Source organism: Rhinoraja longicauda, chromosome 10, assembly GCF_053455715.1.
Source record: "Rhinoraja longicauda isolate Sanriku21f chromosome 10, sRhiLon1.1, whole genome shotgun sequence".
In the NCBI taxonomy this organism is placed as follows: domain Eukaryota; kingdom Metazoa; phylum Chordata; class Chondrichthyes; order Rajiformes; family Arhynchobatidae; genus Rhinoraja; species Rhinoraja longicauda.
This window is the reverse complement of record NC_135962.1, coordinates 54080554-54093145: the sequence shown is the minus strand read 5'-3', so window position 1 is coordinate 54093145 and position 12592 is coordinate 54080554. Positions and strand designations below refer to the sequence as shown.

Here is a 12592-nt window from a genome sequence, read left to right as displayed (position 1 = left end):
TTTTGTGAATGATATTTATTACTTGAATAAAGTATTTTTTTGATATAAACAACAACAACAACAAAAAAAAGAAAAAAAAAAAAGAGACGATGGGAGGAGTTGTTGGCGACCTCTGGTCGGCATCATGTTGCACGGCAGAGATGTGGACTTGCTCACTGGCATGTTGGCCGCTAGGATCCCCCCCAGTCGCTGCCTGAACTTGGCTGCAGTTGGTTAGTTAGTTAGTTAGTTAGTTAGTTGGGAGGGGAGGGGAGGGGAGGGGGGCCATGTCGTTCCTGAGGAGAGCCCTGGCCTGGCGGAGACCCTTCCTGCTGGCACAGGGCTCCTCTCCAACCCCTGGACCCGTCTCCAGCAACAACAACAACAACAACAACATCTCCAGCAACAACAGCAACAACAACATCTCCAGCGCCACCAATATCTCCAGCTCCAGCAGCAGCAGCAGCAACAACATCTCGGCGTTCATGCCCGAAGCGGCGGCGTTCCCAGGGGTGCGGGATTACCCCTCACTGTGCCACCTCTCGTTGCGCCAGTCCGAGCGGTTCTGGGCCGCCCTGGCCCGGGACAGACTGTCCTGGATCAGCCCATTCCACACGGTCAGCGACTGCGACTTGGCCCGCGGCAAGGTCCGCTGGTTCGACGGAGGGCGGCTCAACGTCTCGGGTGAGTTGTGACTGTCCCACTTTCCCCCCCCTCTCTCCCCCTTCCTCTCCACTCTCCCCTCCTCTCCCCCCTCTTCACTCCCCCCCCTCTCCCCTCTCCCCCCTCTCCTCTTCACTCCCCCCTCTTCACCCCCCTCCCCCCTCCTCTTCACTCCCCTCCTCTCCCCTCTCCCCCTCTTCACTCCCTCTCTCCCCCCCACTCCCCTCCTCCCCCCTCTCCCCCTCTTCACTCCCTCTCTCCCCCCCACTCTCCTCCTCCACTTCCCCCCCTCTTCACTCCCCCCCCTCTTCACTCCCCCCCCTCCTCTTCACTCCCCCCTCTCCCCCTCCTCTTCACTCTCCCCCTCCTCCACTCCCCCATTTTCACTCCCCCCTCTCCCCCTCCTCAACTCCCCTGTCTTCACTCCCCCCTCTCCCCCCTCTTCACTCCCCCCTCTTCTCTCCCCCCTCTTCACTCCCCCCCCTCTTCACTCCCCCTTTCCCCCTCCTCTTCACCCACATCTCTCCCTCCACTCCCCCTCTTCCCCTCCCCCCTCTCCCCCTGTTCACTCCCCCTCTCCCCTCTTCACTCCCCCTCTCCTCCCTCTGCACCCCCCTCTCCCCCCTTGTCACCCCCCCTCTCCCCCCTCTTCACTCTCCCCTCCTCCACTCCCCCATTTTCACTCCCCCCTCTCCCCCTCCTCAACTCCCCTGTCTTCACTCCCCCCTCTTCACTCCCCCCTCTTCACTCCCCCCTCTCCCTCCCCCCCTCTCCCCCTCCTCTTCACCCCCTCCTCTTCACTCCCCCTCTTTTCTCCTTCCTCCCCATCTTCCCTTTCCTCCAACTCCCCCTTGGACTCTCTCTCCCATCACTCCATCTCCACCCCTCTCACTCCCCCCTCCCCCTCTCCCCCTCCTCTTCACCCCTCCTCTTCACTCTCCCCTCTCCCCTCTCCCCCTCCTTCACTCCCCCCTCCACTCCCCCCTCTCCCCTCCGCTTCACTCCCCTCCCCCCTCCTCTTCACTCCCCCCTCTCCCCCTCCTCTTCACTCCCCCTCTCCCCCTCTTCACTCCCCCCTCTCCCCCTCCTGCACTCTGCCCCTCTCCCCCTCCTCTACACCCCCCTCCCCCCCCTCTTCACTCCCCCTCTCCCCCCTCTTCACTCCCCCCCCCACTCCCTCCCCCTCTCTCCCCCCTCCCCATCTCCCCTTTCCTCCAACTCCCCCTTGGCCTCTCTCTCCCCTCACTCCATCTCCACCCCTCTCACTCCCCCCTCTTTCCACCCTCCTTCCTTCTCCCCCTCTCCCCGTCCCCCCTCTCCCCATCCCCCCTCCCTTCTCCCCCTCCCGACTGTTCCCGTTCTCCTCACCTTTCTCTTCCAACCCATCCTGTTTCCCTCCACTCATCACCTTTACTCCTCTCTCCCACCCACTGACATCACACTTCTATCCCGTTCATCCCTTCCTTGGGGAGAGGTCGGGCACGGGGTACTGATTGTGGACGATCAGCCATGTTCACAGTGAATGGTGGTGCTGGCTCGAAGGGCCGAATGGCCTCCTCCTGCACCTATTTTCCATGTTGCTACGATGCCTGAGTGTGGCTCGTTTAACGTGCGGTAACATTTAACAGAGTTCACATTCAGGCCACTGACTTCTCATCCGAACTGGGAAGGTTGGAAAACAATCACGGAGAGGGTGGAGAGAGCAAATGGAATTTGAACATAAGAGCATATGAATTAGGAACAGGTGTAGGCCACTCGGCCCCTCGAGTACAGTGCTATTGTCTAACATGATTATGGCCGGTCCACCACAGGTACTGACCTCCCCACCACCGAAGAAATCTAAAGGAGGTGCTGCCTCAAAAGGGAAGCCAGTATCATCAGAGACCCACACCACCCATTGTCATAACAAATGATGAGTGTTTGTCGGCACTGGGCCTGTACTCGCTGGGGTTTGGAAGAATGAGGGGGGACCTCATTGAAACTTACCGAATAGTGAAAGGCCTGGATAGAGTGGATGTGGAGAGGGTGTTCCCATTAGCGGGAGAGTCTAGGACTAGAGGTCACACCCTCAGAATTAAAGGACGTTCTTTTAGGAAGGAGATGAGGAGGAATTTCTTTAGTCAGAGGGTGGTGAATCTGTGGAAATCATGGCCACAGAAGGCTGTGTAGGGCAGGTCAATGGATATATAGATTCTTGATTAGTGCAGGTGCCAGAGGTTATGGGGAGAAGGCAGGAGAATGGGGTTAGGAGGGAGAGATAGATCAGCCATGATTGAATGGTGGAGTAGATTTGATGGGCCGAATGGCCTAATTCTGCTTCTATCACTTGTGATCTTATCACACTGGCCACGCTCTCATTTCACTCTGACCATCACAGCGGAGAGGCACGGTGGCGCAGCGGTAACGTTGCTGCCTCACGGCGCCAGAGACCCGGGTTTGATTCTGACTACGGGTGCTGCCTGTACGGAGTTGGTCCATTCTCCCAGTGACTTGCGGGGGTTTTCCCCGGGCCCTCCGGTTTCCTCCCACATTCCAAAGATGTACAGGTCTTGAGGCTAGTTGGCGTGGTATAAATGTAAATTGTCTAGAGCTAGATAGAGCTCTTAAGAATAGCGGAGTCAGGGGGTATGGGGAGAAGGCAGGAACGGGGTACTGATTGAGAATGATCAGCCATGATCACATTGAATGGCGGTGTTGGCTCGAAGGGCCGAATGGCCTCCTCCTGCACCTATTGTCTATTGTCCCTAGTGTGTAGGATAGTGCTAGCAGGGGATGATTGCTAGTTGGCGTGGACTCTAGCAGTAGAGGTCATAGCCTCAGAATTAAAGGACATTATTTTAGGAAGATGAGGAGGAATTTCTTTAATCAGAGGGTGGTGAATCTGTTGAATTTGTTGCCACAGGAGGCTGTGGAGGCCAAGTCAGTGGATATTTCTAATGCAGAGATAGATAGATTCTTGATTAGTACAGGTGTCAGAGGCTATGGGGAGAAGGCAGGAGAATGGGGTTAGGAGGGAGAGATAGATCAGCCATGATTGAATGGCGGAGTAGACTTGATGGCCTAATTCACTTTTGACCTTATAACCTAATGAATTGGTGGGCCGAAGGGCCTGTTTCCGCACTGGTGTAAATCTGCTCCGTTCATCAGGGTAGCATTTGACCAAGTGTGGCATCATCAAGACCTGGTAAAACTGGCCAATGGGCATTTCCACACGGGGGTCATATACCCCAGTCGCGGAACAATAAAATTCTTACTAGCTGCGGCTTCAAAGGTTCCTTAATGCAATAACAGGCAATAAATAATAATCCAGTAAATTAATCTTCATTATTACTAAGTAACCACGATAGCACAAAGCCAAAGTCCGTAGTGCAAGCAAAAACACTCAATAGACAATAGGTGCAGGAGGAGGCCATTCGGCCCTTCGAGTCAGCACCAACATTCAATGTGATCATGGCTGATCATTCTCAATCAGTACCCCGTTCCTGCCTTCTCCCCATACCCCCTGACTCCGCTATCCTTAAGAGCTCTATCTAGCTCTCTCTTGAATGCATTCAGAGAATTGGCCTCCACTGCCTTCTGAGGCAGAGAATGCCACAGATTTACAACTCTCTGACTGAAGTCCATAGAACTCCAAGGTTGCTGAGGTAGTGGCTCGTGCTTGGCAGTGCTCAAGAAGCCAGAAAGAAACTGTTCTTGAACCTGGGGGTGGTCATGGTTTTTGGACTCCTGTATCTTCTTCCAGGTGGTCGTGGTGAGGGGAGAGTGTGCCCAGGATGATGTGGGGTCTTTGAAAATATTTGCTGCCTTTTTAAGGCAGCACCTTCGATTGATCCCTTTGACGATGATCCGTGATTGGGAGTAGCATTCAGTGCAAGGGAAAGCCAGTCAAATACCACTCCCTGTAGCCTCCGCCCATCCTTGCCTCTTCCAGTAACAGAACCAAGTCACGATGCAGCCAATCGTACGCTCCCTACTCTAGACCTGCAGAAGATCGACAATATTTAACGACGTACTGAATCTCATAGAAACACAGAAACATAGAAAATAGGTGCAGGAGGAGGCCATTCGGCCCTTCGAGCCAGCACCGCCATTCATTGTGATCATGGCTGATCGTCCCCAATCAGCACCCCGTGCCTGCCTTCTCCCCATATCCCTTGACTCCACTAGCCCCTAGAGCTCTATCTAACTCTCTCTTAAATCTATCCAGTGATTTGGCTTCCACTGCCCTCTGTGGCAGAGAATTCCACAAATTCACAACTCTCTGGGTGAAAAAGTTTTTTCTCACCTCAATTTTAAATGGCCTCCCCTTTATTCTAAGACTGTGGCCCCTGGTTCTGGAACATTGGGAACATTTTTCCTGCATCTAGCTTGTCCAGTCCTTTTATAATTTTATACGTTTCTATGAGATCCCCTCTCATCCTTCTAAACTCCAGTGAATACAAGCCTAGTCTTTTCAATCTTTCCTCATATGACAGTCCCGCCATCCCAGGGATCAATCTCGTGAACCTACACTGCACTGCCTCAATTACAAGGATGTCCTTCCTCAAATTAGGAGACCAAAACTGTACACAATACTCCAGATGTGGTCTTACCAGGGCCCGATACAACTGCAGAAGAACCTCTTTACTCCTATACTGAAATCCTCTTGTTATGAAGGTCAACATTCCATTAGCTTTCTTCACTGCCTGCTGTACCTGCACGCCAGCTTTCAGTGACTGGTGTACAAGGACACCCAGGTCTCGCTGGACCTCCCCCTTACCTAACCTAACTCCATTGAGATGATAATCTGCCTCCTTGTTTCTGCCGCCAAAGTGGATAACCTCACATTTATCTATATTATACTGCATCTGCCACGCATCTGCCCACTCACTCAACCTGTCCAGGTTGTCCAGCTCAACCTTCATCTTCTAAAGACGAGGATCCACAAACCTGTCTTCATCTTTGAAGACCTGTGCTTATCTTTGAAGACCTGTCCTGGACCCACCACATGGATGCAGGCTTAAGGAAAGCCCATGAATGGTCCTTGGAAGATGGCGGAGATTCGATATGTCAACGAACACTCTCTTGAACTTCTGCAGGTGCACATCAGAGAGCATATTGTCAGGTTGCATCACGGCCTGGTTCAGCAACTCGATCGCCCAGGAATGAAGAAGATGGCAAAAAGTGGTGGACACTGCCCGGTCCATCACGGGTACTGACCTCCCCCCACCATCGATGGGATCTACAAGAGACGCTGCCTCAAAATGGCAGCCAGCATCATCAGAGACCCACACCACCCTGGCCACGCTCTCATTTCACCCCTGCCATCGGGAAGAAGGTACAGGAGCCTGAAAACTGTGACGTCCAGGTTCAGGAGCAATTTCTTCCCAGCAACCATCAGGATATTAAACACGACAACCTCCAAATAGTGGCCCGAACTATATAGGCATAGGGACATTATTTTCGACTTTGCACTCGTATTGTCTATTTATTTGTCGGTCGGTTTGTTGTTTATTATGGGTTTTACAGTTTTATGGTCATTTATCTGATGTGCTGCTGCAAGTAAGAATTTAATTGTTCCGTTTCAAGAGGTATGACAATAAAACGCTCTTAGTTTAATTTAGTTTAGAGATACAGTGTGGAAACAGGCCCTTCTGCCCATCGAGTCTGCACCGACCAGCGATCCCCCACACACTAACGCTACCCTACACACACTCGGGACAATTTTACATTTATACCAAGCCAATTAACCTGCAAACCTGTGCGTCTTTAGAGTGTGGGAGGAAACCGGAGCACCCGGAGAAAACCTATGCGGTCACGGGGAGAACGTACAAACTCCCCTCAGACAAGCACCTGTAGTTGGGATTGAACCTGGGTCTCTGGCGCTGTAAGCGCTGTAAGGCAGCAACTCTACCGCTGCGCCACCGCGCCGCCTCTTGACTTGACTCTTGAGGAAGTAAAGTGGCTGATGGGCTTTCAACTGCCCTTCCCAAGCTCTTGTGGTTTCTACTCTGACCATTCTGTGTAAAAAAATGTTTTCCCATCAACACTTCAGTTCTTTAAATGAACAGCCAACAGAAACTCAAATTTATTTTGTTAGCCACCAACATCACCAGGGACATCACCCACAGTGTTAAAATTGCCTCTGCCTTTGTATCCTACCAGCGATACACTGTTATTATGTAAGAAGGAACTGCAGATGCTGGTTTAATCTGAAGATAGACACAAAAAGCTGGAGTAAGTCAGCCGGGACAGGCAGCATCTCTGGAGAGAGGGAATGGGTGACGTTGTGGGTCATGACCCTTCTTCAGACTGGGTTAGGGATAAGGGAAACGAAAGATATAGACGATGATGTAGAGAGATAGCGAAGGTACGTCCAAAGACGTACAGGTATGTAGGTTAATTGGCTGGGTAAATGTAAAAAAATTGTCCCTAGTGGGTGTAGGATAGTGTTAATGTACGGGGATCGCTGGGCGGCACGGGCTTGGTGGGCCGAAAAGGCCTGTTTCTGGCTGTATGTATATGATATGATGATGATATGAATGAATGAAAGATACGTATGCAAAAAAGTAACGCTGTTAAAGGAAACAGGGTGAAAATGAGAAGCTGGTGCGACTTGGGTGGGGGTGGGATGGAGAGAGAGGGAATGCCAGGGCTACCTGAAGTGAGAGAAATCAATATTCATATCACTGGGTTGTAAGCTGCCCAAATAAAATATGAGATGCTGTTCTTCCAATTTGTGTTTAGCCTCACTCTGACAATGGAGGAGACCCAGGACAGAAAGGTCTGTTTAGGATTGGGAAGGAGAATTAGAGTGTCCAGCAACCGGGAGATCAGGTTGGTTCAGACGGGCTGAGCGAAGGTGTTCCGCAAAATGATCTGCTTTTGGTCTCGCCGATGTATAAGAGTCCACATCTTGAACAGCGGATGCAGTAGATGAGGTTGGAGGAGATGCAAGTGAACCTCTGCCTAACCTGAAAGGGCTGTCGGGGTGCCTGGACAGAGTCGAGGGAGGAGGTATAGTGACAGGCGTTGCATCTTCGGCGGTTGCAGGGGAAGGTACCTGGTGGGAACTGCTGAGTTCCTCCAGCTTTTTGTGTCTATGCACTGTCATTCACTGTATATGAGAATATAGTCTAACTACACGCGACACGGTGGCACAGCGGTAGAGTTGCTGCCTTACAGCGCCAGAGACTCGGGTTCGATCCTGACCACAGGTGCTGCCTGTGCGGAGTTTGTACGTTCCCCCTGTGACCTGCGTGGGTTTTCTCCGGGTGCTCCGGTTTCCTCCTACATCCCAAAGACGTGCAGGTTTGCAGGTTAATTGGCTTTCTGTAAATTGCCCTCAGTGTGCAGGAGGTGATAGTGGGATAACATAGAGCACGTGTGAATGGGTGATCGATGGTCACTGAAGATTCACCGATCGCAGGGCTTGTTTCCACACTGCATCTCTAAACTAAACGAGGTGATAGAAACATAGAAACATAGAAAATAGGTGCAGGAGTAGGCCATTCGGCCCTTCGAGCCTGCACCGCCATTCAATATGATCATGGCTGATCATCCAGCTCTGTAACCTGTACCTGCCTTTTCTCCATACCCCCTGATCCCTTTAGCCACAAGGGCCACATCTAACTCCCTCTTAAATATAGCCAATGAACTGGCCTCAACTACCTTTTGTGGCAGAGAATTCCACAGACTCACCACTCTCTGTGTGAAGAAATGTTTTCTCATCTCGGTCCTAAAAGACTTCCCCCTTATCCTTAAAATCTAGTGATGATTTACAGGGAGCAGAAGCTGATACTGCTTCTACCATTGTTGATTATCCCTTTGCTCAACCCCTTTCTGTTTATACCTTTAACACTCTCAATCCCAACTCTTCAGTCAGAGGGTGGTGAATCTGTGGAATTCATTGCCACAGAAGGCTGTGGCGGGCAAGTCAGTGGATATTTTTAAGGCAGAGACAGATAGATTCTTGATTAGTACGGGTATCAGGGGTTATGGGGAGAAGGCAGGAGAATGGGGTTAGGAGGGAGAGATAGATCAGCCATGATTGAATGGCAGAGTAGACTTGATGAAGTGCCGACCTTTCTACCTCCCGAGGGAGCTAACAGCTATCCTGTTAGTCGCTGTTTACATCCCTCCCAGTTCCAACAACAAGGACAGAGAGGAGGCACTCTGCGAACTGTACCGGGCCATCTCTGAGCAGCAGACAGCACACCCAGATGGCTTTCTCATCGTAGCTGGGGACTTCAACCATGCTAACCTAAAAACTGTCATGCCCAAAGTATACCAACTGTCATGCCCAAAGTATACCAGCATGTTGATTTCCCAACACGAGAAAACAACACCTTGGACCTTGTCTACACGACCATCAAAGGAGCATACAAGGCTTCCCCCCTCCCCCACATCGGCCTCTCTGATCACCTCACCGTTCTGCTGAAACCGGCATACAGACCCCGGGTGAAAGTCACCAAACCGGTTTCAAAAGAGGTACGTGTGTGGTCAGAGGACAGCACAGCTGCACTCCAAAACTGCTTTGAGACTACAGACTGGGACATGTTCAAGCAGGCAGCAACATACAACAACACAACCAACATTCAGGAATACACAGAGACAGTTACAGGCTACATCACCAAATGCATTGATGATGTGACCCACACCAGAGCCATCACCATCCGGGCTAACCAGAAGCCATGGCTGACAGGGGAGGTCCATGGGCTGCTGAGGGTCCGCAACGCTGCCTTCAGAGAGGGCAATCCAGCCGGTCTCAGAGCAGCCAGGGCCAACCTTTCCAGTGGCATCAGGAAAGCCAAACAACACTACACCCGGCGCATCACAGCCCACTTCAGTGACAGCAGAGACACACGGAGCCTGTGGAAGGGTATTAGGACTATCACGGACTACAAACCCTTACCACAGACCTGTGACAGTGACACCTCTCTCTTGAACGACCTCAACGGCTTCTTCGCACGCTTTGAAGCTCAGAGCAACACACCTGCGCAGAAAACAACTCCTCCCCCCAACGACCAGGCTATTTGTCTGTCTCCAGGCAGTGTGAGGAGCACACTGTTAAGGATTAACACCCGGAAAGCTTCTGGACCTGACAACATTCCTGGTCGTGTGCTAAAAGACTGCGCAGCTGAGCTCACAGATGTCCTCACAGACATCTTCAACATCTCCCTGAGCCAGGCTGTTGTTCCCTTGTGCTTCAAAGAAACCACCATCATACCTGTGCCCAAGAAGTCTTCTCCATCCTGCTTCAACGACTACCGCCCTGTAGCGCTGACTTCAACCATCATGAAGTGCTTCGAGAGGCTGGTCATGAAGCAGATCAGATCCAACCTCCCCCCCTCCCTGGACCCGTTTCAGTTTGCATATCGAGCTAAGCGGTCCACTGAGGATGCCATCTCCTCTGCTCTACACCCAGCCCTCACCCACTTGGACACTAAAAACTCATATGTTAGGATGCTGTTCATAGACTTTAGCTCAGCATTTAACACCATCATCCCCCAGCAGCTGGTTTGTAAACTAACAAATCTGGGCCTCAGCCCCCTTCTCTGCAACTGGCTGCTGGACTTCCTCACTGCCAGACCCCAGTCCGTACGGGTCGGCAGCAACACATCGGACACCATCACGCTGAGTACGGGTGCCCCACAAGGATGTGTGCTAAGCCCCCTGCTCTTCACCTTGCTGACCCACGACTGCACACCCACCTACAGCTCCAACCACTTTGTCAAGTTTGCGGATGACACAACAGTGGTGGGTCTCATCAGCAACAACGACGAGACCCACTACAGGAAGGAGGTGGACCAGCTGGCCGCGTGGTGCACAGACAACAATCTCTTCCTGAATGTGGAGAAAACAAAGGAGATTGTTGTCGACTTCAGGAGAACGCACACCCAACACCCCCACCCACTGACCATCAATGGTGCTGCTGTGGAGCAGGTGAGCAGCACCAAATTTCTGGGGGTGAACATCACCGAGGATCTCTCCTGGAGCAACAACATCACGTCCATCGCCAAGAAAGCCCAGCAGCGCCTCTACTTCCTCCGCAAACTGAAGAGAGCGGGAGCCCCCACACCCATCATGTACACTTTTTACCGAGGTGCCATCGAGAGCATCCTCAGCAGCTGCATCACTGTGTGGTTCGGAAGCTGCACAGCCTCCAGCCGTAAGACCCTGCAGCGCATAGTGAACACTGCTGAGAGGATCACTGGCGCCTCACTCCCAACACTCCTGGTCCTTTACACCACCCGCCTCACCCGCAAAGCATTGAGCATTGTGGGTGACCCCTCCCACCCCTCCAACAGCCTCTTCACCCTCCTGCCTTCAGGGAGAAGGTTTCGCAGCCTGAGGTCAAGCACCACCCGACTAAAGAACAGTTTTTTCCACCAGGCTGTCAGGATGCTGAACTCTCTCCCCTCCCTTTCTCCTCTCTCCCCTGCCCCTATGGGACCTGGACTTTAACACCCCACACACACGCACATCCAGCACCAGACACTTTTTTAAAAAAAATTTGAAGTGACTATATTTTATATTTTATGTTTTATGTTGATTGTTGTTTGCTGTGCCTTTTGTTTTATGCACTTTGTTCCTCGGGATTGTGGGAAACGGTATTTCGATTTTCTGTCTGTGTGAACTGGCTGAGGATTGACAATAAAATTGACTTTGACTTTGATGGGGCCGAATGGCCTAATTCTGCTCCTATCACTTATGAACTTGTGAACTTGTCAACCTACTCTGCACACCTGGCGAATGTACGGTAAATCCTCATTATAACAGACCAGATAGGGAGAGAATGTATGTGGGTTAACCCTTCCTCTGTCTGTTGTCCTTGAGCAGTGAACTGCATTGACCGCCATGTCCACACGTCTCCAGACAAGGTGGCTTTAATCTGGGAGAGAGATGAGCCTGGCACTCATGTGAAGATCACCTACAGGTTAGTGTGTGACGTACAGCCAAGTCAAGTCAAATTTATTTGTCACATACACATACACGATGTGCAGTGAAATGAAAGTGGCAATGCCTGCGGGTTGTGCACAAAAAGAATTACAGTTACAGCATATAAATAAAGTTAATAAGTTACTATTATTGTCGACAAAAATTTAATCTCTGGGGTTATAAAAGTTGACAGTCCTGATGGCCTGTGGGAAGAAGCTCCGTCTCATCCTCTCCGTTTTCACAGCGTGACAGCGGAGGCGTTTGCCTGATCGTAGCATCTGGAACAGTCCGTTACTGGGGTGGCAGGGGTCCCTCATGATCTTGCTTGCTCTGAGCGTGGAGATAACCGAGAATGAAGACAAAGCCACAGATTAGTTCAGTGTCATTTACTTTTGAGATACAATGTGGAAACAGACCCTTTGACCCACCGAGTCCTTGCCGACCAGCGATCACCACGCACTAACATTGTGGGTGGCTTAGCGGTAGAGTTGCTGCCTTACAGCGCCGGAGACCCGGGTTCGATCCTGACTACGGGTGCCGTCTGTACGGAGTTTGTACGTTCTCCCCGTGACCTGTGTGGGTTTTCTCCGAGATCTTTGGTTTCCTCCCACACTCCGAAGACGTGCAGGTTTGCAGGTTAATTGGCGTGATATCAATGTCAATGTAAAATTGTCCCTAATGTATGTTGGGTAGTGTTAATGTGCGGGGATCGCTGGTCGGTGCGGACTCGGTGTGTCGAATGGCCTGTTTCTGCGCTGTATCTCTAAATTAAACTAACCTAACACTATCCTTACACAGTAGGCACAATTTACAATTTTTACCGAAGCCAATTAACCTACAAACCTGCACGTCTTAGGAATGTGACAAGAAACTGGAGCACCCGGAGAAAACCCACGGGGAGAACGTACAAGCTCTGCACAGACAGTACCCGTAGTCAGGATTGAACCACAGTCTCTGGTGCTGTGAGGCAGCAACTCTACCGTTGCGCCACTGTGCCACCATGTAAAACAAAATGAGAAAAACCCAAAAT

The 12592-nt window shown here is 51.3% G+C and overlaps 1 protein-coding gene across 1 annotated transcript in view; it reads left to right on the top strand.

The window, feature by feature from the left end:
• The first annotated feature begins 254 nt into the window (after positions 1-254).
• LOC144597459 (acetyl-coenzyme A synthetase 2-like, mitochondrial) overlaps positions 255-12592 on the top strand; it is a 53003-nt gene continuing 40665 nt past the window's right edge. The window contains exons 1-2 of the mRNA XM_078406885.1: positions 255-663; positions 11464-11560. Coding sequence (XP_078263011.1) covers positions 267-663; positions 11464-11560 — 494 coding nt within the window. The 5' untranslated portion in view covers positions 255-266. The remainder of the gene's footprint in view (positions 664-11463; positions 11561-12592) is intronic.